Raw genomic sequence first — 27,998 nt, 5'->3', positions numbered from 1 at the left:
TGTAAGCGTGCAGAGAGTTGCGGGAGACAGAACCACTTGCCCGCAGAATGCGGGGGAAAAGTGCGCGTGTCTCCCGTGGCTGCTGTGCTCGCGCCCACAGCGACCGGGAGGAAACGAAGCCGCTTGCGCGCATTTTTGGATTGACCCAGATGCGCGCGCTCCCCTCAGGATGTGTTATGATGTCAGCGCTACATGAGCCCCGATTGGACACCGAGCAGAGCCCAAGTTGTTGTACCTCACCTGTCTGCGAGCGCGCTTCTGTCGCCACTTTTCTTTACCTGAAGCCGACGGAAGAGAGGTGCAAGAGACCCAGTTACAATGTCGTACGTGCTGCTGGAGCTGCTGCTGTTGGTGGCGTTTGCGGACGCCGCGCGTGCCGAGCTCGTGTTCCGCTGCCCAAGCTGCAGCGCCGAGCGCCAGGCGGCATGTCCCGCTCTCACTGCCGAGAGCTGCGGCGAGATCGTGCGTGAGCCGGGCTGCGGCTGCTGCCCCGTATGTGCACGCCGGGCCGGAGAACTGTGTGGTGTGTACACACCGCGCTGCGCCAGCGGCCTTCGCTGTTACCCCGAGCCGGACTCAGAGCTGCCGCTCGAGCAGCTAGTGCGCGGCCTCGGTCGCTGCGCGCTCAAAGCGGACGCGGAGCCCAGCACAGGGAGCGCTGAACTGAGCGGTGAGTGATCCATCCATCAGTTCGACATAAATTCAGGATGTACGCATGGATTCGCTGATTTGCGACAGGCTTCACTGCAATCGCGACTTTAATCGTGCGTGCAAAAGAGTCGCATTATTTCTAAAACTGACGTTGTTACATATTTTTATTAAAAAAAATTTAGCGGATAGGTCGAAAGTACAAAATATCCATCCTTAGCTTGCTGACATCTTGGCTAACATTACATGTGGAGTGGTGGCTAATGGCCAAAATTCCTGAAATTGGGGCGGCCAACTATATAATAATAATAAAAAAAAATCAATAAGCTATATTCTCTTCAGAAAATTGTGTTAATTAAAAGCTATAATGAGATTTTCATGTAAGTTTGTCGCTTAACTTCTAATTTTGCATATTTGTGAGTATTTCGGCATTTCACGCCCTGTACCGAAAGAATGACCATGTCAGCAGTTTAGTCCGGTGATAAGCAAAGCATTGATTTGACCTGAATTTTCTGGCCATTTTCAGGCAAGCCACATTCAGCTCACCAACTTAAATGCAGAAGTTGTAGTTGTAACATTTATACGTGTTCTGCAAGTGTCTGAAAATTGTGTACTGTTATCTTTTGCTTTTTGAATATATTGTTGCTTATTTCTATAGCAAAACATAGAGATTGATTAGCAAGGTGGACTTTGTACTTTGGCCCTGTCTTCTTGTAAATTTTTCACAGTGGGTGTTAAAGGAGTGTGGTTTGCGAGAAATCCCTACCCTGTAGTTTATGTTCTGTAGAGGACATGTCAGAGTAAGAGAGGAAAAAAGCCCACTTCCTGGGAATGACAGACTGGATCAAATTAATGTTGGAGCTGACATTTGGTACGAACATGGTGCGACAGCATTTTTGCACATTCAGGTCTTACTCTGCATCTCATGATTGTAACAGAACTGACATACTGCTGAGTTTCTCTCTAGTTGTTTGCCTTTCAAATTAGACTCTTACAGTCCAGTGTACTAGGAGAGAATAGTACTCATATGCCTCATACGGAACAAAGCTGTGAAGTATTATATCATTTAATTACATGAGGTTTCTAAGGGAAACAAATGCCTATTCTTATAAAAGGATTGTGATGAAAAGAACAAGATTTATATGTCAGTGCTGTTTATATGACTTTTTCAGTTTGACAACACTTTGTAATTGTGTTCCATTATTGTAGTAAGGTTTTTTCCTAATCACTTTACACGTAATATACAAAGCAAGACCTGCTCTCAGTATAACACTATTGTGTTGCTGTGATCACTGAAGAATTGAAAGTGCTTTGTTAAAAACTCCTGGTCAAATGTTTATTGTGCTTGCTGGGTTATTCTTCATATAAAGAGGACCCAATGGTCATCATTGGACCAAAAAAAAAAAAAAAAAAAACAGGCCTCACACAGCCCCTGGCCACCTGGGAGAGCAGCTGAAAAATATGTGACCCGCTTAGGAGGTATATTCAGATGTCTGGTGAGAAAGGTTGGACCGAAAATAGTCCAAAATAATCCCCCTGCTTTCTTTAAGAGCAGGTATGGCTGGCATCCCCGCTGGGTGGTTCAGCAACTTGGACGCCAAAAATCTCACTGCACTGGGCTCCAAAATAAACTTGCAAGCTCCCTGCAGCAGCTTGGAGATAACACAAACAATGTCACAAATGTTATTGAGCTGTGTAAGGCTGGGGGTGAAGTGTGTGTGTACAGCAGAACCGAGGGGCTCAACAGAATTTGCAGAGGTCTTTTGTGTGATCCCCTTGCATGGCTATTTGCATGACCAGGCTTAAGATGACAGCCATTTTCAAGTGTGTAGACCATTAGTGTAGGAAAAAGAGTGTTTTGCATGTCAGGTAGTAACAAGTGTTCCTCCTGCATTCATATAGTGGCTTGATTTATCGTTTAGCTCTCAGTAAGCCTCAGATGGCTCATAGCAACAAGGCTGAGCTATGTTGTCAGCATGCTTACTTACTCCTTCTGTTTGGGACAAAATGACAAAATAAAGTGGAACAATACTAAAAATATTTTGCAAGTTTTTAAAGATTTTAAAGATTCTACACTCAGTGGTCAGTAATCAGGGGTCCAAGCACCAAAGATTGTTCCAAACACAGGTAGGTCCCTGTTGTTTTTGTTAGGATTTTTAAGGAACCAAGCACATAGTGCTGGGAGCCCTATTGTTATTATATTTTTTAAATATTATACAGTGAAAATTCCTTTTGCTACTTATTTCTTGGGTTCTCTCTAACAAAAAAGCCCCTAGAACTATTTAGCTCCACCTACTTAGATATTTTTTTAGCTAATTTGCATAATATACCTTTATAATATAAAATTCCTACTTTTGAGACCTTGAGGGTCCCTGGAGGATTAGTGGTTAGGCCTCAGCGCTCCCACCGCCACAGCCCGAGTTCGATCCTCAGCCACTGGGGTTGCAGAAGACAGTGCACTTCCAGTGCTGGTCCCATGCTTGGATAAAATTGGGGAGAGCTGCTTCAGGAAGGGCAAGAGAACTTATCCTACGATTTTTGTCCTAGCTTCACAATTTTGGTTTCGAACTACTCAGCAGAGTGTTTCCCTCAATAATTATCAAAACCATATTGACATTTGTAAAGAATACGGCCCCCACATGTCAGTCAATGAAGCAGAGCATAATTGACTCATGCAGCGCTAACTCATTACTTTTTTCATGGATTGGCACGAAACTTGAACTTTGTATACAGGATGAGATTCTGAGGTCATGTGCAAAGTTTGGGATGTGGTCATGCATAAGGAGCAGAGCTAAGGTTAGATAACTTGGTATACTGCATGCTAAACTGTACGCTAATCTGCAAGTCGATCTTTGACAATGACCTGGTTACTTAAGAAACTTGGCTGCCATTGGTAAAACATTGACAAGGTTTTACATTGACAAGGTAAACATTGAGCTATTGTCATGAAACCTGAAGTTATTGTCCCTCTAAGGACGCCCTAATAAATGATACCGATCTTGGCCTCTGGGGGGTGCTATTTGTTTTTGCGCATAAAAGCAAGCATATCTAAACATTGAAACTTCTTTTTTTCCCATGCTTTGTCTCCTTACCCCCTTTTATGCTTTTTGGACCATTTAGTTCTGCTCATGCACAGTTTTATAATTTGCTTAATATGCAAAACCTACTTTTGAGAACTTATCCTAGGATTTTTGTCCTAGCTTCACAATTCTGGTGTCGAACTACTCAGTAGAGTGTGAAATTCAATAATTATCAAAAACATGTTGATATTTGTAAACAATATGGCCACCAGATGTCAGTCAGTTCTAATGAGGCAGAGTCCAGTTTACGTAAACAGTTAGAAGACAGGGTTATCTTTGAAATATTGCCACCAAATTTGGTCCCACTCCCTACTCCCAAATGAAATGACACATAGCCACCAGAAGGGGATGTACGTATGTACTAAAAGAGCTGTATCTTCTAAAAGCAAAGTTGAATTTTTTACGAACTTTACAATACATAGTCAATAGGGCACTCTCTAGCCACTTTTCATTGGCCCATAAGGGGCACTATGAAATTGCCTAAATTTTTTCAACCGTATGACATACAAAGATGAAATTTGCTCTGTTTTTGCTTGGTCAATGAATATTTCTAATGAATATATTTGGGGATGAAAAATAGCCTACAAAAAACTGCATACTCAGAAATTGCAGACTTTTGGATGGGAGTCTATGGACATGTTTGTTCTTAGGACAGATTTTGAGTTTAACACCCCTGGTTTATATGGATCCTAATCTTGACATTCTGTCTAAAATCTTTTTTTTATTATTTTTTTATTTTATATATATATGTATGTGAAGGTATCCAAAACTATGTGCATGCATAGAGCAAGGTTTAGGAATATTTATATCTGAATTGATTACCACCAATAACCCACTCTGAATGTCACATAGGATGATTCTAGGAAAAAGAAGGGCGCATAGTGCCTATTCTGCTTGAGTGTGATTAGTGTGTTCAGCTTTTAATCCATACCAATGTTTGAATGAGTTGTAAATTGTGTCCCATCCTATGAAATATTATACTAGTGTGATTATTAAATGGACAGGCGTGTAAAACTTTCCATCAAATTCTTTTCACAATTCTAATCCACGTGTGTCCTGCACGTGTGTTTGAGTCATGATGCGCTCCTACCAAATAAGTAAACACAGTTAATTTTACAGATTTTAGTAGGGGGCAGGATTAGATTCAAATAGCTGTTTCTCAGGCCGTAAGTCAAGCTGAAATCTGTTGTACTACATGGTTGTACTAATCTTTGAAAGGATTTTTACTGTTGACTAGGTTACTGTAAAAACTTTAAAAAATAGTGACCATAAGTCAATCACATTGCAGCACACACGTCACAGTTTTAGCACTATGCTACCGTCATGAAATTTTAATAGTATATTCAGCTATGGTTGCTTTAGTGTTCTATGCAAATTAGTGAGAACGAGATACCTGTGGGGCGGTCTGCACATGTTGCTTGGGCCCTGCAGATTGCCATCTGCAGCTATATTTCTTATTATTAAGTTATTATTCTTATTATTAATATTACTGTACAAGCACAGCCTACTGTAATATGTGAACTATTTCTACATGTCAGTAGTCCTACATGAACTAGCCACAAGTCAGTCAAGTTTAAAGAGACAGAGCCTAATTTATATATATATATATATATATATATATATATATATATATATATATATATAACAGCATATTAGCCAGAGAGATAAAATTACATACCATTCACCTTGACAGTGAACTCTTGACTGACGAGAAAATGGCCGACCTCCCATGTTACTCTCATTACCTGTAGGTGTCCCACCCCCTTTTCACAATATCTCGTATGCTACAGGATGAACGAACATAATGTATGAACAGCCATTTTGGCTGTTCATTTAGTTCATAACCTATTTACTTTCTCTGTTACACCCACACCTCAGTCAGGTTTAAAGGAGGTGGAGTTGATTTCCTCAGATAACTGTAATTCATGATTGTTCATATGAATTTGAACCAAACTTGGAAGACATGTTTACTACAATGGCCTGAGGATGTCTGCAAAGGTCATCCTTAGAGTTAAGTCCAAATAACTGTCTCTCAGAAACCAAAAGTCCAGTTGAGCTGAAATTTGGTGTACTGCCTTCTTGTTCTCTAAATGCATTTTATTTACCATTGGATTACTTCAAGAACACAGAGTAATGCAAATTGGTACCAAAATATTCAGCAGCCTCTGACCGTCACGAAAACATTTTGAGATTTTTAACCAGTTTCGTCGCCAAATGCTAATCAAACCTTTTGGGCTCGGGCTTGTTTTACTCAAGCAGCTGTTGCTCAGAACTGGTTGCATGCATTTGCATGAAATTTGAAAGCCATATTCAAGACAAGATTCTGAATCATTCTGCATAGATTGTGGCATAATCATTGTTATGGGGTGGAGTTAAATTTCTTTCATTTTAAAATTGCTTATTGATTCTATTCTGAATGTATCCAAATGTTTAAACACCTGTTTAACAGGTGATGATAACATGCCATGCCCCAACAGGAAATCCAGTTCAATTCTATAGTCAACAGGATTTATACTGTGTCCTTTTTATTTTTACTTTAATACAATGTGTAATATCATATTACACCATAAGATGGCAACATCTGTCTATAAATCTGACCTTAGTTCTGTTTCACATTGCAGAGTTTCAACAGGTCAGCTTTATTGTGATGAATTGATGTTTTATATGTATGCAGTGCTGTAGTTTTAGTGCTGTAGAATTTTAGTTGATATTTTATTATTATTATTATTATTATTATTATTATTATTGTTGTTGTTGTTGTTATGAAGTAATCTAGTGCAGATATGTATGAGATGTAGTTTGTACATTTAATTTATCATTATATATTGCTGTATGTATTTTTATTTTATTTATTTATTTTTTACCAAAGCGGCGTTTATTTCTCAAATGTGATTTGTGGTTCAATCTAAAACTATTTTGTTTAATAAAAAATATATATATATAATGTGTAGTATCTGGTTACACGATAAGATGGTGGTTGTATGGCAAATATCAGTGTTACATGTTTTTGTAAAGAAATTCAAAGCCAGAATACCAACACATTTAACTGATTATCAGTTAGCTTTATTGTACTTTCACATTTTATACTTTTATAGTACTTCAATTAGCTTTAATGTACTTTAAATTTTATTTATTTTTATTTTATACTATGCATTACAAGTGGAATATTAATATTCAATAAACAGATTATAATTAAGAAAATTAACATTTGGGTTTACAAGGAAATAATTATCTTATTTATATAATTAAAATATCCTGTACGTTTAACACAGAAAATACTGAATACAATGAAGCAAAATCCACAGAGAATGACACGTGGACTACTTGGTATACTGCTTAGTATATAATATCCATCCAATCAAATTCATAGAAAAAAACAGCTTTGTACATGCTCATGATGAGATAATAAACACATTAAAATCACATACTGTGTAAGAGAAATTAGTAGCATTGTAGGACATACACCGACTGTAAAAAGTGTTTCAGTATTGTCACAAGAATTGAACTTTACAACAACTTTAGATGATGGACTTATGATCCGTATGTTTAGATTTATGTTGTTTTCCCTTCCACCGAACTGAAGTCATTGCAGTAATTTCTCTGTGAGTGTGGACACGTGATTGTGTGTGGTTTCTGGAGGTCTTCAAAAATGTGGTGTCCCTATAGTACCTTCTTTGTTGAAAATGGAACTATGGATAACATTCTTTGTCCTCAGTACTAAATAAATACAAGGACAAAATGTTTTCTTAATGTACTCTCTGTCTTCCATGGTCCACTTGTAATATGTGCTCATGAAAAGTGGTGTAAAACTACTTTGAAAATATAATCAAATACAGGTCCAATTTTTGAGCTGTAAAGAAAAATAAGGAAACAATGTGCATGTCAGACACAAATCTGATATGTGAAATCCATCAATTGAACTTCAGATTTAAGCTACATTTAAAGAAACTTTAAAGCAACTTGAACCAATATCCACACTAGTGACAATTTTTGGAAAACATATGCTGCATATAAATCTTAAAATAGAAATTTATTTTTCTGAAATGTTTTTTTTTTCTGTCTGAGTCATGTTTGTATGTCTAATCCAGAGTGGAAAATAGACTTTACACTATATAATACTTTTATAATGTAGATTTGCTTGGAAAGTAGCAATATACATTACTGATAAACAATTTTTATCTAGTGTTTACCTCGGCATGAACTCAAGTTCTGTAGGTGCTGAAAGGCTGAATACATTTGAATAGATAGCTACAGGTGAAGATGATAGCCAGGGTACCATGAAAGTGGGTTCTCACACAATTTCCAATATTTGGTCGAAACCATTCTCCTGTAAATTGAATAAGACAGTCATTATGACATTACATTTACAATACGTTTGTTTTTGTTTGTTATTTTAGAATACATTAAGAGTACATTTTCAACACTCAAAACTGATATTTTACATAGCATGACATTTATGTGAGTACTGGGCAGGAAGAACTGCTAACTATGTAGTTAAGGTGGTTTGGCTAAATGAACACAGACATAACAAGTATTTACAGTTACTTGTACATCAGGAAACACTCTGTGAAGGCATAATGTCAATTATATGAACATTCATTATAAATATAAGAGTCTGAAATTTATATCATATACACTGATCATCCATAACATTAAAACTTATAGTCAATGACAGGTTAAATGAACAACATTGATTATCTCGTTACAATAGCACCTGTCAAAGGGTGGGATATATTAGGCCGCAAGTGAACAGACAGTTCTTGAATGGATCTGTTGGAAGTAGGAAAAATGGGCAAGCATAAGGATCTGAGTGGATTTGACAAGGACCAAACTGTGATGGCTAGACGACTGGGTCAAAGCATCTACAAAACAGTAGGTCTGTATATGACTATAATGGTGTATATAGTCTAGTTTTCCCAGATATAAAGTAAGGTAAAGTCAGGAATCAACTTAATGTTGCAGTGCTGCAGGAAGTAAGCAATCTTGATCTACTTTCTGGTAGTTTTCTTACACTAGATTGTGAGGAAAAATTCATTAATATAGGTAAGAAATTAGACGCAGTAATCCTGTAGGAAAGGCCTGGTCTTTGGGCCATGTGGGACTCCACTGGAGGGTGGATACAAGGCAAGACTTAATTCCACAAATTCAGAATTTGCTTTAGGGGTCAATATATGGCTAATAAAGTGGTCACATTTTCCATGCATCCTTACTCGGTAGAGGTTTTACTGATGACACTGTACCTATTGGCATGAAAGAAGTCCACAGACTCCTCTTGTAGTAACTTCAGAGTGCAGAGTTCCAATTCCAGTTTTACAGAAGTACAAGCTAGCTGACATATTCTTCTGTTTTGTGATTGCACATGGAGTTGGCGTTTTATATTTTCAATAGTTTGTAACTTAAAAGACTAGAAAAGTTTTGTCAGACAATGATTAATGCTTAGTTTGTGTTCACCATTCTATTATGCATCACAGAGGATGATTGCAGTCCTTTTAACAGCATTACTAGTTTTTTACTTTTTAATGTTATAGCATAAACCAAAACAAATAATTAATAAATGACATAATGAAATAATAAATAAAATTAGAAAAAGAACAATTTTATGGGCTTAACGGCATTTTTTTTACCACATATATAAAAAAATAATTAATAGGATTTGAGATCATTAATTGAGATAAATATATCAATTAATGCAGTTTTTAAAGAGAATTTGTATTTACACAATTAAGTGGCTATCCATCTATTTCTATTAAAATGTGTTAGTTCCCTTCCACTCCCAATACAAAGTAATTTTAGGTGAGGCTTATCAGAAATTTAATGACCTGTGCAGCACTGGTTGCAAAGCCTGAACTATATGCCACCCAAAGAAAAAAAAGTGTCTGTACATTTGGTCCTTGGGCATATCTTAACTTTTTTTTTACCAGAGGCCAAAGTTTTTTCCACCTGTTCAATGCTGAATTTATCACAGAGTGATAGTGGTACACAGTATCTCTGTACCAATGTTATTGTGGAGAGGTATGAATTGTTTGCCCAGCAGGGGGCTCACACCCCTCCACATCACCAGCAGCTAAACACAGTCACGATACTCTACACGCAGAAACCCAACAATGTCCTGACTAATCTTATAGCAGACTTGTGGCAATAAAGTTCATTTTCATTTGTTTATACTGATTGAAAATGTCCAATACGTCAATTTCCATTCTGCCGGCAGTCTACAGTCTAATTCAACCACAATGCAGAACGTTTCTGTATCAGGTGTGTCACAGAACTATATGCTATATGCATGTTATATAATCAGTTTAAATATATATCCAGCGCATGACTATAAATAGAAGACTTTTTAAATTATTAGAAAACAGACTCTATCAATCACTAATCAATTACTATTTCTCTGGTTATACTATGAATGAAGATGAGACAGTTAACTTAATGTCTTTTATATTTTAACAGTAATTTTGGAATCCATCCATCCATTTTCCGTACCGCTTATCCTTCACAGGGTCACGGGGTAGCCTGGAGCCTATTCCAGGGGACGCGGGGCACAAGGTGGGGGACACCATGAACAGGGTGCCAACCCATCACAGGGCACAATCGCCCATTCACACAGTATGGACAATTTGGAAATGCCAGCCTACAGTGCATGTCTTTGGACTGGGGGAGGATACCATGCTAACCACTAAGCCACCACACGGACAACTTAACACATCTACTGAGCAATAGACTGGGATTTGCTGACCATGACTATTGTACATTCATGTAACAAAAATTGGGATTGATTTTTTATGATTATTTTGTTAGATTCTTTTGGTCTTCCTTTTCCTTACCACTTATAAGTTCTGTGCTTTTTGTGCTGTGGCCCAGATAGAATCACCTATTCCTGTCTGTATAACCTGGTGTGTCTGTATATGCAGGACTCAGGACTCAGGAAGGAGACAGGTGAATTTTAGCAGAGCTTCATTTTTCTTTTATGTTCCTTTTCAACTGAGCAGTTTTCAGTGCATGTTCTCTTAAGTTTAAATTCAAACCAAAAGAAAGCAAACAGTCCAAAGTAGTTTGCAGCCTTATAGTGTTCAAGTTCATATTTCATGTTGGTTGTGCTGATGCTGACAGCGCCATCTCTTGCTCTGGTCACAGCATCTCTAAAAGGACAAACAAAGAACACATAAATAAACTCGCCGTGATCACATAGGTGAGAATCATCATGCCTTCTTTCCATCCACAGCTGACGGTTGACCATGCCACACAGCAAGGCCAATTCTTTTAATTTTATTATAAACTGTAGACATTTGGGTTTGAGATCAGAAGATAAATGAGACGATAGATCATAATTTCGGTTTTCATTTTGTGATATTTAGATTTAGATGTGTTAAACAACTTAAAACATGGTACCTTTTGTTTGAACCCAGCCATTTTTCAAGTGTTCACAAATATTGGGACATGTGACTCACAGGTGTTTCTTGTTTAAACAGTTAATAGCTCTGAATGTCTACGCTTGGTTTGAGCCGTGGGTTTTGCCTGTGAAGACTGCATTTGTCTCTAAAAAGGATAAACCAACATGACGAACAGAGAGCTGTCTTTGGGAGAAAAGCAAGCAATTTTGAAGGTGAGAAAAGAGGGAAAATCAATCAGAGCCATTACACAAACACTGGGCATAGCCAATACAATAATTTGGAATCCCCTGAAAAAGAAAGAAAACCACTGATATACTAACAACCAGACATTGAACAGGCCGGCCAAGGAAAATAACAGCAGTTGATGATAGAAACATTGTGAGAGCTGTGAAGAAAAACCCAAAAACAGCTGTCAGTCACATAACCAACAACCTCTGCAGGGCATGGATGAAGGTATCACAATCCACCCTTTGAAGAGCAGAAATAAAGAGGCCATACATTTATGGCATTTGGCAGGCACCCTTATCCAGTACAACTTACTTTTATCTTATATAACTGAGCAGTTGATGGATAAGGGTTTTGCTCAAGGCCCCAGCAGTGGCAGCTTGGTGGGATTTGAACTCACAACCTTCCAACCTGTAGTCTTAACCACTGAGCTACCCAAGATAAACCGCAACCAAAGTGATGGAATAGCCAAAGTGTGGAGAAAGAAAGAAGCTGTTTATAAGCCAAAACATACAAGCTCATTGGTCAAGCACACTGGAGGTAGTGTCATGGCTGCTTTTAGAAATGGGCTCACTAATCCGTATTGATGATGTAACTCATAATGGTAGCAGCAGAATGAATTTAGAAGTCTACAGAAACATTCTGTCTGCCAATTTACAGAGAAATGCATCCAATCTAATTGGGAGGAACTTTAGCATACAGCAAGACAGTGACCCAAAACACACTGCCAACACAACAAAGGACTTCATTAGGGGAAAAAAGTGGAAGGTTTTAGACTGGCCAAGTCAAACACCAGACCTTAACCCACTTAAGCATGCATTTCACCTCATGAAGAGGAGACTGAATGGAGGGCCCCCCAAAAAGAACAACTGAAAGAAGCTGTTGAACAAGACTGGAAAAGCATCACAAAAGGAGAATGCAACAGTTTGGTGATGTCAGTGGGTTGCAGACTTCATGCACTTATTGCAAGCAAGGGTATGCAACTAAATATTAAGTGTTATTTACTGTAATTTACTTTAAGACTATCTGTGGTCCCTGGGGGACTAGTAGTTAGGCCACAGCACTCTCACTGCTGTGGCTCAGGTTCAATTCCTGGCCAGGGAACCAACCCCAGCATGCAACAGCGCACTCCCAGTGCTAGTCCCAAGCCAAGATAAAATTGGGGAGAGTTGTGTCAAGAGGGGCATCCGGTGTGAAAACTGTGCCAAATCAAATGCATGGACCAATGATCTGTGGTGGTATCCCCTAACAGGAGCAGCAGAAAGAGGACCAATAACTTTAAGACTGTTACTATACTTTTGTTCACCAAAAAGATTAGGTGGTCTGCCACCAAAGGTGACATGTTCTAATATGTTTAACACATCTATATGTAAATATCAGTAAATGAAAGCTGAAATTCTTATCTATCATGTCATATTCATCTTTAGATCTCAAACCCAAATGTCTTCAATAGCAAAAAAAAAAAAAGGCTTTTTTTTGCCAGGATTTAGAATCTAAGACTAATAATAAACACAGCCAATCAATTTTCTAAAATCAGGTCAGCATTAGCAGTTTCTGCCATTTCAACCCAAAAAAGCATGCTAGATGAAGATGAGACAGCTAGCTAGCTAGACTTATAAACAACAAATTTCAGAAATGAATGCAAATAATCAAACAGAACTTTTTACTTATAGTTTATTTAGGATATTTCCAAATTACATTTTTATTTATGATATTTACAAATTACTCTCCAAGCAATTCCAACTGGCATGGATGTGTTTAAGTTGTCAGTCATGTTCATTCCTGATTTGCTGATTGGCAGGTGGTTATGAGGTTCTGCCCTTTGAGAGGTCTACCAATCATCATAAGGAGAAGCATCCAAGCAGGACATACGAAGAGTGCACTGTCCAATAAGCGTTCAGATGTTTTTTCTGTGCAAAACTCACCCGCCACACTACATTCACTCCCAGTAAAGCCGTGACTCAAAATGACACATTAAAATTCTGTTGTCCAGTGGGTGTTAATTTTTCGTCCCATTAAATCAGCGACTACACGAACATCTAATACACACTAATTGATGCATATGCTTCAATAGTTGTCTCTTAGTACTGTGTCGGGGCTTCAAAGGAGATTTTCACACAGGCTGCGCTGTCCACTGAAAAGAGTTCGAGTTTAATGGATGAACAGTGTGATATACAGTGAGATATTTAATCATTTGATTTGCCAAAATATTGAAATCTCCCAGGATTGATTAATACACACACTTTGGATTTCATTGCCTCATTTCATTTCATTTGGATTTCATTGCCTCAACATTGAATTGCCTCATTTTAATGAAGTTTTAGGGGAAGCCAGCTTCCTGTGTAGTTTAAAGCAATTGCCTGTGCTACAACTGCTACTCTTAACAAAATTTAAAAAAATTCAGAGTAATACATTCGTGGTAGCTAAAATATGTTAGCATTACTCTTTTACTAACGTGTCAGTTGCAAAATTCATGACATAGACATGATGTATCAAAGTAACATTTTCAGTAGTTGCTTTCTGTACAAGATGAGAGAACCCAAATTCTTGTATTAAACTGCATACAGAATTTCTATATCTGCTTCTCATGTTTCTCAAAAAGATTTTCATTAAAATCTCCCATGACAGTTTTACCTCCATTAATACTGTCATGATCAACTCAGTAAGCTTGTTTTGAAATGGTACAAGATCCCAGCAAACATGCCCACATTTGCCCCACGGGCAAGTTGTGGGCAGTGTGTGCCAGGGCTAACCCATACAACACGGGTTTTCTGTCATACCTGGTCATGTGGTATGGACTCATCAACAGGCCTTCAGTGTTCCAGGCCTTCATAAATGAGATACTCTGGGAATTCTTGAACATATGCGTCGTCACTTACAATAGACAATATCCTGATCTATTACCAAACTGAAACAGAACACATCTTCCAGATACGTGTGGGGTTGCAAAAACTCTTGAAGAATAATCTGTTTGTCAAACTTAAAAAATGCAAATTTCACCAGAAATCTGTTTTTAGGCTATATTCTCGACCAAAGAGGAGTGGAGATGGATCGGAGGCTATAACCTCCTGGTCCCTACAAAAAAAACTGTCAAGGAGATGCAAAGATTCCTGTAGTTTGCCAACTTTTATCAAAAGTTCATTCAGGGTTTCAGCACTGTGGCAGCTCCAATAACATCCCTCCTTAAAGGAAAGCCCAAGATTATCAACTTAAACCCTGAAGCTCTGTATGTCTTTGGAGCTTGAAACAACGGTTCACAACTGCTTCCATCCTGCACCATCCTGATCCTGACCTGCAATACACAGTGGAGGTGGACGCTTCAGAAAGGGAGTTGGAGTTGTCCTCTTGCAATGACAAGGTAGCCCAGCTAAACTCTATCCATGTGAATGGACTCACCCCTACAGAACTATGATGTGAGGAACTGGAAGTTGCTGGCAATCAAAGCAGCCTGGGAAGAGTGCAGACATTGGTTGGACAGAGCCAAATACCCACTCGTTATCATCAATGATCACAAGAACCTGGAATATATGTCAAGGCAGCAAAGAGACTAAACTCATGCCAAGCCAGGTGGGCACTATTCTTCAAACGCTTTAAATTTGTGCTCACCTATCAAGTTCCAAGACTAGTAAGGCTGACGCCCTCTCAAGAATTCATGACACTTCATGCACCAGGACACTCAGGCATCACAAGGACTCAGAGACAAAAGGTATATTAATACTTGGTCTGTCTGTGCCCATACCTGTACCTCATGACAGTTACCCACAGGCCTTTTGCAACCTCTTCCCATTTATTTATCACTGATCTGAGTTATTCATAGGGTCACACCACCATACTGATCATCAGTGACTGCTTCTCCAAGGCCTACCACCTCATTCCCCTGACCAAGCTGCCCACAGCCCTTGAAACTGCTGAGATCTTGTTCTGAGAAGTCTACAGGCTATATGGACTGCCTGAGGACATAGTCTCAGATTGTGGTGTTCATTTCACCTCTCAGGTATGGCAAGGCTTTCGTAAAAGACTTGGTGTAAATGTCAGTCTAATTACCATCCCCAATCTAATTGCCAAATAGAAAGACACAGTCAAAATATACGGAGGTTCCTCAGGGAGTACTGCCACAGTCATCAGATTGACTGGAACAAGTTTCTTCCCTGGGCTGAATATACCAGGAATTCTCTCATCTGCACATCCACAGGCCTCACCCAGTTCCAGTATGTGCTGAGGTACCAATAGCCACTGTTTCCATGGTCTGGAGAGCCATCTAAAGTGCTAGTGGTAGACAATTGGATGAGATGTGGCGAACACACTTGGGAGGATGTGCACGTCTGTCTACAAAGAGCCATCCAATGACAGAAGAGGCTAGCAGACAGACTAAGGCGCCCTCATCAGTCCCTTACAACCTGGTCAGAGGGTCTGGCTATTCACCCAAGAACTCTGACTAAAACCCCAAAAAGTACCTTCAAAGTGATAAAACGATTGAATCCAGTATTGTACAAACTAGAATTACCCCCGCAATATAGAATAGCACCGACATTCCATATTATCATTACTCAAACCGTGTGTCTCTGTACCTACCCACCAGGTGATTGGAGTTGAACCGTCCCCTCCACTGGAGATCGAGGAGACTCCTGTGTACACAGTCAAGCAGCAGGGTAACACCTTCTATTACCTGGTGGACTGGGAAAGCCCAAGGAACACTCCTGGGTTCTGGCGAAAGATATTTTTGACCTGTCTCTGGTCACTTCCATGGCCACCACGAGCACTCTGATTGTCCTGCGCATGGACGAAGAGGAATACTCCACCACAGGGGGAGTTCAGCTTTGGGAGCCCCCACTGGGGGGGAGCAGGATTCTGTAACATCTAGCACAGACTTTCCCACTCCAGACAGCCAGAGGGTGCGTTCTTCTGAATATTAAACCCACTTCTTTGGTGGTATTTCCTATTTCTTGTAGAACTGCTATATAAAGCATATGAACTTGAACTCAGGGATGAAGCCTTACAGTTTGCCTGCATTCTTGTGAGTTCTGAGCCATGTTTGTTGTGAATGTTGTGGATTGATTCTCTGTGACCTTGACCTTGCCTTGTATCAATTTTGCCTTTACCCTTGCCCCCTTGATAGCATGCTATTGTCATATTTTTGGTATCTCAATCACAAACAAATTTGCAATTCAAAGACGCAATTTAAAAAGTAGTCAGGCTTTGACAATGGATGAAAAGAAAAGTAGTTAGAAATATTCTAGAGGGAGAGATCCCACCTAAGAGCAGTAATAGTCTGTGTCCTTTCTTGGTGTAATGCAGGCCAAAAGTAGATACAGGAGGGCACCAGCTTCCACAGTGTAAATTAATCAGATGACTCACATTTCAGAGAAGTTGCATAAGTCACCTCTCTCCTGCTCAATGTTTGGTCAAATATGCTAATATAGAAAAGCATGAAAAAAGTCAGTTTTTCAGGGTTTGCAATAATAGCTCTTTCTCTCTTATGTGCTTCCCATGGCCCGTTTTGTTTCTCCTGGAGTTTTGTTTTTGTGTAATGAAGAAATAATTTTATGGCTGCCAGTTATGTGTGCACTGTCCCCAGTCCTGTTTTTCCTCCTTAATGTTCATAGAAGAGCCAACACCTAAAGCCAGTCCTGTCTTTTTTAATCTCCATTTAGTGAAAGCCTCAAATCAGACAGATAATTCAATGTGGTATTCCTCCACTTTCTCATGATACATGTTTAATTGTAAGACATTGGTAGGCTGTATTTACAAGATCACTTATATCTAAATCACTTACTCTCCTTAAAACACTCGTTTTGGCTCTTTTTGGGGGCAGGTGAGGTTTTGGAGATTCCGGAAGCAGAACAAACTGAAGTCCCTCCGATCAGAAGGCCCACAAAGGACAGTCAGTGGATGGGCCCTAAAGAGAGTGCTGTCATCCATCACCGGCAGCAGATGAAGACAAAGATGAAGTATAAAGCAGAGGAACCCAAGGCATCACGCACCAAGCTGGTAAGTGATGAAAAATGCAGCCGAATCTGATTCATTGCAACTGAAACTGTGCAAAGTAATAGATAGGTTGTGGTCAGGAACTGTAAAAAAAAAAAAAAAAAAAAAAAAAAAAAAGAATATGTAAAGTTTATGGTAGGTCTACCTAGAAATGTCGACAAAGTATACATACAGTACATAGCCAAAGGTTTGGGGACACCTGACTATCGCACCCATATGTGGGCCTTCCCTAAAGCCCCATGCTTCCCATTTCCACAAAGTTGGAAGCACACAATTTGTCTTTGTATATTGTGGCATTACAATTTCCCTTTACTGGATCTAAATGGCCTAGCCCAAACATGTTCCAGTGTGACAGTGTCCCTGAGCACAAAGTGAGGTCCATGAAGAATTGGCTTGAAGTTAGAGTGGAAAAACTCTTGTGGCCTGCACAAAGCCCTGACTTCAACCCCACTGAACACCTTTGGGATGAACTGGATTGCTGACTGCACCCCAGGCATCCTTGATAGTGTACACTCACTGTCCATTTTAATAGGAACATCTGTACACCTGCTTATTTATGCAATTATCCAATCAGCCAATCATGTGGCAGCAACAGAATCCATAAACTAATGCAGATACACATCAAGAGCTTCAGTTAATGTTCACATCAAATATCAGAATGGGGAAAAAGTGTGATCTCTGTGACTTTAACCTTGGCATAACTTGTTGGTGTCAGATGGGCTGGTTTGGGTGTTTCAGAAACTGCTGATCTCCTGGGATTTTCACATACAACAATCCCTAGTGTTTACACAGAATGGTCAGAAAAACAAAAAAACATTGAGTCAGTGACAGTTCTGTGGGTTGATAGTTCTGTTTATTATTGTTTTTAAGGAGTATCATGTCCATGTCTGGAAACCACTGTCTACATTTGTCTTTCTGTCACACACAGTTAACGAAGTATACACCTAACTTGCTCAGTTGTGTTCAGTAACAAATATTTCTACCTTATTTCATTTCGGACTGCCCTGACAGTTTCCCTTTGAGCTAGAGGATTATTCCCATTTTTCCATCCCGTTGTATTTCAGGGCAGGATGGAGAGCTGTTTGTTCTTCCAGGCCCGAATGGAGTTGGATGATGGACAATAATCAATGCACAAATTCTTTGGGACTGGAACGTCTTCAACAAGCATGTACAAAGCCTTCCCCTAACTGCAGCATAATGCCAGTAGTGATGCATGAAGCTCGCAGGCTTTGTAAATAATGCTGTCTATTCAATATCCTTTCTCAGACATTGCCTTGCCACAGTAGGCAGTTAAGAACAGCAGACACAGCTGTGGATCCCTCTGGGACAAAAAAGGGAAGCTATCCTTTCCTGCATTGTTGTGGCAGGAGGCTTGGCTGCTCAGCCCCTGGAATGGGAAGAGTAAGCACTTTTACAACATCGAGATGAGCGTCACAATGAGTGAAGGAATTGGCAGCAGGCATGGGACAAATTCAATAGCTATTGGTAGCAATGCAACAGCCCAGTGAATTGCAGAATTCAGAGGAACTTATATATGCATAAGAGACACTGGCCCTGATGTACTCTCTTTAGCTGTACTAAGCTCCTCTGAATTCTCAAGTTTAGAAAATGAAAAGCAGCTACTGAGAGTACATCAGGGCCTGTCTCATATATGCATAAGAGACACAGGCCCTGATGTACTCTCAGTAGCTGCTTCTCATTCTCTAAACTTGAAAAATGAGCCCACTCTGGCAGATAGTGCTGATAGCCCACCATCAGAGAATTCTGAAGATCAGAATGAATGCAGTGAATGTGCTAGCGACTGCTATTAACTGAAGCAGGATCTTCCACTTGACAAAGCTAATTGAGTGCCTTACCTGTTTGGTGGTGTCAGTCCCAGATGAATTCGAAATTTGGAGGCAGCAGGTTACCCTTGTCTGACATCATTAAAGTGAAAGAATTCTTGAGTTTATTCAGTGACTTGATATAATTGAGTTCATTTGGTTAAATGTTTTGTTGCAAGAGTCATTTACCAGCACACTATCACTGAAAGGCCACATTGGTGCTACTGCAAACCCAGAACACTAAATGATTTTTGTAGATCAGAGGTTGACTACATTTCCAGGACATGATTGACTGAAAATGCTGAGGCATCTTAGCAGTGTGTCTGAAAAACATAATCACTTACAGTTCATTGTCTGCTACCACTCAACAGGAGTCTACCCCACAAAGTTGCAAGACTGACCGACTGTTGCCAAATGATTCAAAATATTTTCTGATTTTAAAAAAAATGGAGACAGAATTCCCCCCAAGCCAAAATGTCTTCTTAAGATAGCTGACATTCATGATGGTAAACAGATCTGAAAGATGCTTTCCCAAATTTAAATTGCTCAGGAATACAGGCAGTTTCTCTACGTTCAGGTCAGAGGATTGATGTACCATTGGGTTAGCTTTTTCAATTTGGGTGTTCACAAAGAGCTTGGCAGGTGCCGTAGAGCCCCTGCAACATCCATGTCTGTGCATACTCTTTTATCTGGATGATTGGCTGCTAGGCAGACCATCCCAACAGCAAGTGTTGAGCCAAGTGTCCTGCACCTAGTTGCACTAGGTAGCCTAGTTTGAACAGTAATGGTAATTACATTTATTACATTTACATTTACATTTACAATTACATTTACAAAAAAATTTAAATAAAAGTTACACCAAGTTTTTACCATAAACAGTAATTTTACCGTAGACTTAAGTAAAACCTACACCTACCCCCTAGTAGCCATAAATACAACTACTCAGTAATTCTGTTCAAAGTAAATAATGATGCTGTGTGCAGAATACAACAAGCATTTGCATAGGTAAATCCATTTTTTATTTGCATTTTGTTAAGCAGATTTCTTAATATAGTTATGGTCAATGAAAACTGTATGTGGACACCTCACAGAAATATAGCGTTTAACAGAACATACAGTATAAATGGGAGGGAATAGACTACAACTAGTCTATTTTTATATCAATCAGTGTAGCAAGCTCCTTCTTCAGGCAGTGCAACATGTCATCAAATTGAAATATTAGCGAGATATTATATGCCACGAAATATTTTTAGTTTATCATTACAGTAATATTGTATTGTCATTCATATTCAAATGTGGATTAAGTTTGCAGGTGTTACCTAATTTTTGTTGCTATGGCTTGTTACTAAAATGGCATTAATTTTGTTACCCAATGAACAGTAATGCGAATGTCAATTTTATTTATATTAAAAACAACATAGGTTGACCAAAGTGCTTTACAACAATAATTACAAAACCTAAAATAGTAATAATAGTAGTATAATAATAGCAGTAAAAAACTCACATTATAACTGTTGTTACATTACAATCATATAACAAATTTAAAACTATCTCTACGGCTGGCCAAACACCAAGTTTTTAACTTGGATTTGAAAATAGTTAAGGTAGGATCAGTTGTAATGTGTAGAGGCAGGCTCCAAAGTTTAGGGCAATCCAATGCGAAAGCACAATCACCCCAAAGCTTCAATCTAGATTTGGGAACTGTTAGTAGCGCTTTATCACATGACCTGAGGGGGGCAATAATGGAAACGAGCCACAATATGTAGGGGGGCACAAGCTACTATGGAGGCTTTACAATTGGGCTTTGTTCTGGTCAATGGCACCCAGTTTAGCTGTGTCCACATAGACCAAGGAGATGTTATCAGTAATTACAACAAATTCAGCACCCCATATGTAGTCTTTGAACTTTTCCATTATTGCCCATTTCAAAGCGAGCGGATTTAACTTGAAGGACCTATACTTGGTGTCATTACACTCAGCTGGGTGAGTACTCCTACTAGCATACGATGTGGAAACTCCAACCCCCCCTTGCTGTTGTGCTAATATGGCTCCTGACCCAGAATTTCTGGAATTGGTGTAAACAACAAAGGGCAGCATAAAGTCAGCATCAGCTAGAATGGTTGCTTGGATGAATTTCTGATTTAGTCATTGGAAACCAGACTTACACTCAAGGGTCTAAGTAATCTAGGCCTCTGTGACAGCCAGCACCTACCAACAGTACATTCAAGGGTTTGGTAATCTTAGAAAAGTCTTTAACAAATCATCTATAATACTCCACAAATCCTAAAAAGGACCGCAGTGTTCAGGGACAGTCATTCCTGAACAGCAACAACAGACTTTCTCAGGATCTTGAAACAACCCCCTGCTGTTGACACAATGGGCAAGAAACTTTACTCTCTCCCTATAACAGCTGCCACTTCCCAAGAATTTTAAGTATAAGTGTAAGGCCATTCCTTTCCAAGGACCAGTAAACTGCCTCAAGATGGTCCATGTGGGCTGTCAAATCCCCATAGAACAATTATGTTATCAAGAAAATCCAGGCTGGATTCTGACAACTGGCTACTCAAACACCCTTGTATTAGCCTTTGGAATGTAGCTGGTGCATTACGAAGCACAAAGGGAATCCTATCCCACCCAGGAAGGCCAAATGTCATTGTAAATGTAGTCTTTTCTCTATTGCCCTTGTCCATCTTGACCTGCCAGTAGCCACTGTCTGAGTCAAAATTGTGAGGGAGTCTTTTACCCTGGGGAGGAGGAAGGCATCCTTTGTGGTCACACTGTTCAGTTTGCTGTAATCTACACAGAACCTCCATGCTTCTTTTTCTAGACTAGCACAATGGCACAAGGTCTACAGCTCTGTCCAATATTGCTTCCCTCAAGCATATCTTGGAGCAGTCCATGAATCAACTCATAAAGGGTAGGAGGCACTGGCCTGTACCTCTCTTGGATGAGTGCTGTGCCATCTGTGCTGTGCTGTGTGGGAATGCAATGTTTTACCACATCAGTGCACCCATAATCCTTCTCATAGGCAGAAAAAATGTCATAGGATATATGAGGGTCATAGTGATTTTGAGGAGTGTGTTAAATTTCATGGCTTAGAGAGTTGGCAGGGGCAGCAACTCATCACTTGATACTGGAAGAACAGGGGAAATAAGAGACAACGTTAGTAGAGCGCCAGAATCTACCCACCTTACTCTGTGAACACCGTCTTTTATGCTCCATAGCACGATTTGGAGAGAGGGAGCAGCTGGGGCAATCATTCTCTGCCAGTCATGTCTCTTTGTTGGCCTCCACAAACCCAAATATGAATACAGATACGAACAACAGAGTATTCGTATGTTTACTCGCAGCAGCACTGTAAGCGTGGCCCAGTTTTATAATAGATATTGATAGGGTATCCAGCAAACTTTTCTGATCTTTTTGGAATGTAACAAACCCAAAAAATTCCCTACACTGTGTCATTGATGTGTGCCCATCTGTCTTTCTCCGATCATACTTCCAGGTCCAGGTGCACATTAGTAGTACTTAATACTACTGCAGTTGTAACCCCAGCTCCCAATTAATCACATTCACATTGAAATCAAAGAAAGATTGCGAGTGACTTAAACCAATTAATAGACCCCATAGAAATGTCAGTCTGTGACACCTGTACTGGTGCTATACTTTTTGTTGGATAAAAATCTATTTGTAAATATATGTATTACCTTTGCTTAACCCCAAAATGCTAAAAGGGTTATGAAAAATGTCAATTTGCTTAATCTCACAAAGAAAATCAAACTTATAATTGAAGTAAATTTATTCAAAATTGTAGTTCAAAAATTTTATTTTGTCTATAATTTGCTGTTTCACTGGGGTATAAACATAAGGTGACACAGGTCAAATTCCCTTAGTCTATGATTAATGTGAAGACAATTAGGGAATACGCAGGTCAAATGACACAAATATTTTAGGATGTTGGAGTCTCCAAATCTACTAGGAATCAGGACACATGGTATCATGGACGTCGTGAAATAACAAGAGATTTTAAAATGAAAATCTGGCTGCCAAGAAACTGCAACTGCAGAGAAACATGTGTCCAAACCCACACAACAATGGCTCAGAATGGCTTAAGTTTTTCAGAAAATGGCCACAGAACCAAGTTTTTGAGATCCCAGTCCCCTCACACATTCAAAATCTATGGGGTGAACCGAAGAGGAGAGTCTACAAGAGATGACTTCGTAGCCTGAAGCATCTGTAGAGATTCTGTATTGAGGAATAGTCTCATATGCTGTGGTCTATATTCTCCAATTTCATCAAGCATTATCGGAAAAGATTCCTATAATGTGCTATTATGTTGGGAAAGGGTGAAATGTATTAAATGCAGGAGTGCCAATAATTGTGACCCATCATAATCTCCAAATCTAAATTAAAATGACTGATAAAATATTTTCTGAGCATTTTTTATACTTAAGTTCTGTATTATTACAAGTACATTTAGAAATACTAGTTTACTGGGCGCCTAGTGTCACTTCAAGTATGCTTAGAAATACTAGTATATCAAAAGGTAGTTTACTTCTGTTAAAGTATATTAGACATGTCAATATCAAATACACTAATTGTATTTATACCTATACACTTATCTATATTTATACACTATACACAGTGTACTTCTCTGCAAGTATACCCAAATGACTTTGTCATAAATTTGAATACATTTATAGTAGGTTATACCTACCTATTTTGTGTCATTTGCATAGGCCACTATTTCAGCATGCCGTGTGCTCTTGGCTTACCTGGAAGGAAAAGATATGTTTAGAAAACTTGTATTAAATGCCAAGGCATCTCAAGTAAAACTAAGTCCTTTGGGTTGTGTACGACAGAGTCAGTGTCAGCAGGAGCTGGAGCAGGTACTTGAGAGGATCTCCAAAATGCCTTTCCGAGACAATCGTGGCCCTCTGGAGGACCTCTACTCTGTGCACATACCCAACTGCGACAAGAGGGGCCAGTACAACTTGAAACAGGTAAGAACAAATAATGGACAATTATTGAAACCAAATTGATTCATTGACCAAAATGCATTCAAATTTGAATGCTTGCTAATGTATAATAATGTATAGTAATTGTATACTAATAATGTATACAATGTATTTCAAACTTTCCTGGCGATTTATGAATGTATTTACACCCACAGGCAGCTGATTTAAAATTTTTTTGTTCAGTGTACATGATTTATTAAATATATTTAAACAATAAATAGAAAACAACTGATTTTGCTGATGTTTGGTTAGCAGTGGAACAGAACGCTTGGGGGAGGGGTTGTAAACCCCAGGACAGTGATCACTGTAACTTACCAGGACTCAGGAGATTGTTGAGGATCCATATGCAGGAGGTTTATTGACAATACTAAAACACAATCCAAACGTTAAAACACAGTAGCCATGATATTTCAAAACAATGGGTATAATCCAAAGAGTAGTTAGAACATGGCAAGGGTCGAAACATAAGAGTATCAGTAACAGTATACAAAGCCTCAGAACATATTCAGATGCTAAGGTATGCCAAGACTTTGCAATGACATTGTGTATGTGTAGGCCTTTTATACTCTGAGGAACAGGAAGTAATCAGGAAATGTCAGTTCAATTCAGTTAAATTTTATTTGTGTAGTGCTTTTAACAATGGACATTGTACCAAAGCAGATTTACCGAAATCTTTATACAAAATTTAAATTCAGCTTTATATCTAATGGTAAGGAAAAATTCCCTGAGGTGACATGATGAAGAAACCTTGAGAGGAACCAGACTCAAAAGGGAACCCATCCTCATTACATTGCGCACATTAAGATGTACATTGCACACAGAGTGCAAGCAGGGACTCTGGCAAGACTAGCTATGACAGCATAAATAAAAGGGAATGTAACACAGACATGAAGGTGCCCTGAGACATAAAACGGCCAGCCACTCCACAGTCAACAAACCTGAGTGAATGTGTGAGAGTGGGGGGAGAGCATCCAAACATCCCAGTTCACCACAACACTCTATGCCCATGAACACTCCAGATCTGTGCCTTTACCTAAGAAAAAACAAAAGGCTTGACCAAACAAATAGCTTTTCAGCCTAGACGTAAAGACTGAGACCATGGCTAAGTCCCAAACACTAATTCGAAGGCTATTCCTCAAATGTGGGACTTTGTAAGAGAAATCTCTGCCCCCTGCTGTAGCTTTCATTATTCAAGGTACCAACAAAGAGCCTGCACCTTTTGTTCGAAGCAGGCATGGTGGATCATAAAAGACCAAAACTTTGCTCTGGTATTGTGGTGTGAGACCATTCAATGCTTTATACGCCAGTAGTAGTACTTTTTAATCATTGTGAAATTTTACTGGGAGCCAGTGCAGTGTGGATAAGATAGGGGTGATATGGTCATATTTTCTGGTTCTAGTAAGGACACTGGCTGCTGCATTATGGACTAACTGGAGCTTGTTTACGCACCTACTGGAGTATCTGGACGGCAGGGCATTACAGTAATCCAGCATAGATGTAACAAATGCAGAACTCAGGGGAATGGGACATCTGCTAGGGGAAAGTGTAGTAGCTTGGGCACAATCACTTTATTAAATGATCAGTGTCACTGCTTATGTGTTTCAGTGTAAGATGTCAGTGAATGGACACCGGGGTGAGTGCTGGTGTGTGAACCCCCACACAGGCAGACACATCCAGATCTCCCCAGTGGTGAGAGGTGACCCCAACTGCATTCAGTACATCAATGCCTTAGAGATGGAGCCACCTTCAGCATCGCAAAACTAAAAGTGTCAAAGAGAATCGGTACCTGTAGAGTCAGTATTTTAACTTCCTGAACAAGCTACTCTTAAACTTATGTATGTGTGTGTTCATGTTTTTCTAGGATTTAAATGGTATAAAACATAACTTGTAGAAGTGTCAGTGATTTTAGTAGAGTGAAACCCAGCATACAACAGGTGTTATGTGATGGGTAGTGTGTGATACAGAAAATGGCAAGCTGGTTTTATAATCACAGGTTTTAGACATTGAATTCATCAGATAGAAAACTTATTGGTAATTCTTTTCCACACAGTTTATATGGACCAAGATGTGTTTACGATAATTAGTTCCCTATTTTTGGTGCTATTTTTCAAAATTGTTCATTTAAAAAATTATCACCCCTCACAGTGACTTTAGCCCTATTGAAAAATATAAGATTTACACTATATTTAGAAAGGGCTGCACAATATGCTCAAAATAATTATACATATCATAGTGATTGTATTGCTATAGTCAGGTCCATAAAGATTTGGACACTGACAAAGTTATTGTTATTTTAGGTGTCTACCATAGTATACTGGAGTTGAAATGAAATAAATATTATCAAAGTATTTGGCCAAATACTTCAAAACTTGTTGTATGGCACTTCATAGCTCAGATGTACAATGACCCATAGCATACTTCGAAAGCAACCCAACACTTATTTAAAGCAAAGAGTGTTCTGCAATGGATAAGTCAGTCACCAGATCTGAATCAGTAAAGGCCTGGCAGAGCATCATCAGGGAAGAAACCCAGCATGTGGTATCTATGGGTTTCAGACTTCAGACTTCGGGAAGGTTGTGTGTGTGTTGGGGGGGTCCACATATAAGAAGTGCTGTAATTCCTACACCTTGAATTAAACAACTCCAATATACTGTACATAAAGCAGTTATTTTATGTAATATACAGGATGTCCCAAAGGTCTCCATACATAGGGGAAATTAACACTTTTTAGCAAAATGTCTTCCAAAATTTTTCATACTTACATTTTTTTTCAGTTAGCCTTTAGGAATGTCTTTGACAAAGGATGCACGTACTGAAATCATTCTCATGGCTGGATTAGGAAGCTGTTACAAGGTTGCGATGGACATGCAGTTACATGCAGAACACCAGATGTGTCAACACGAGTTCATCATGAGTGGGAGAGACGACTCCATGTGTGTTTACAAAGAACTGGCAATCATGTAGAGGATGTTTTGTACATAAAGTTGCATTTTGCTAAAAGTGTTAATTTGCTGCATGTATGGAGACTTTTGGGACACCGTATTTTATTACAGTAAGAATGTTTTGGTGGTGACCTGAGAAAAGTGGTATTGTTTTAACAAAAGATTATTTATATTACACTATAAATATAATTTAGTATATTATAGATTATAATAGACTAAACCCACTTTGGTCTGATGATGGGTCTTCTAAGATATTAGTGTTGCCGTGGCCAAGATCATGATATCATATGAGGTATTGTGCAGCCCAAAAATCGGGCATTGCAGTGCTTTTTGTTCTATTCATGTTAATTCATCTGTCAGGAGTTCGTAGGGAACTCATTGATATAGTGCCTTACCAAATCAGATGGTACTCTCTGATTTTAATATTTAGTCTCCTTTCAGATCCTGTGGGCCTCCAACTTCAAATCTGAGAACCACTCTAAAAATATTACATCTAGTAGGACCATATGCAGAAACACCGCTGCATTGTTGCAAAAATGTTACAAAGGATTGACCCATTTATATTACACCATACATGTAGATCAAAAGGACTCAGATGGTATAAAGGTCACTGAAGAAAAAGTCTGTACACTAGTACTGAAACATTTTGGTCATATCTTTGGAAAGAAAATGTAATTACAACTTTGTTAGTGATATTAATGGTGTCACATCCTTATTTCATCTGCTTTAAGAATATTTTACATATTCATTCTGTTTTCTGAATGTACAAGTAAAACAAAATGAATAATGTTCAGTATTTTAAGTATTTCATGGTGTCATTTGAAGGATGACATTAAAACTGGTATTAAACTCTGATTTCTGGTTTAATTGTTACTCATATATCACATCAGTT

The 27,998-nt window shown here is 39.0% G+C and overlaps 1 protein-coding gene across 1 annotated transcript; it reads left to right on the top strand.

The window, feature by feature from the left end:
- The first annotated feature begins 3 nt into the window (after positions 1 to 3).
- igfbp2a (insulin-like growth factor binding protein 2a) lies at positions 4 to 27,961 on the top strand. Its single transcript, XM_026945449.3, has 5 exons — positions 4 to 670; positions 17,154 to 17,329; positions 24,009 to 24,149; positions 25,770 to 25,946; positions 27,548 to 27,961. The coding sequence occupies exons 1-4, from the start codon at positions 319 to 321 to the stop codon at positions 25,926 to 25,928; spliced, it is 828 nt and encodes a 275-aa protein (XP_026801250.1). The 5' UTR covers positions 4 to 318; the 3' UTR covers positions 25,929 to 25,946; positions 27,548 to 27,961.
- The last annotated feature ends 37 nt before the right edge of the window (positions 27,962 to 27,998 follow it).

The sequence above is a fragment of the Pangasianodon hypophthalmus genome, chromosome 2 (genome assembly GCF_027358585.1).
Source record: "Pangasianodon hypophthalmus isolate fPanHyp1 chromosome 2, fPanHyp1.pri, whole genome shotgun sequence".
In the NCBI taxonomy this organism is placed as follows: Eukaryota; Metazoa; Chordata; class Actinopteri; order Siluriformes; family Pangasiidae; genus Pangasianodon; species Pangasianodon hypophthalmus.
The sequence above is the reverse complement of the archived record's forward strand: the minus strand, read 5'-3'. Positions and strand labels throughout refer to the sequence as shown.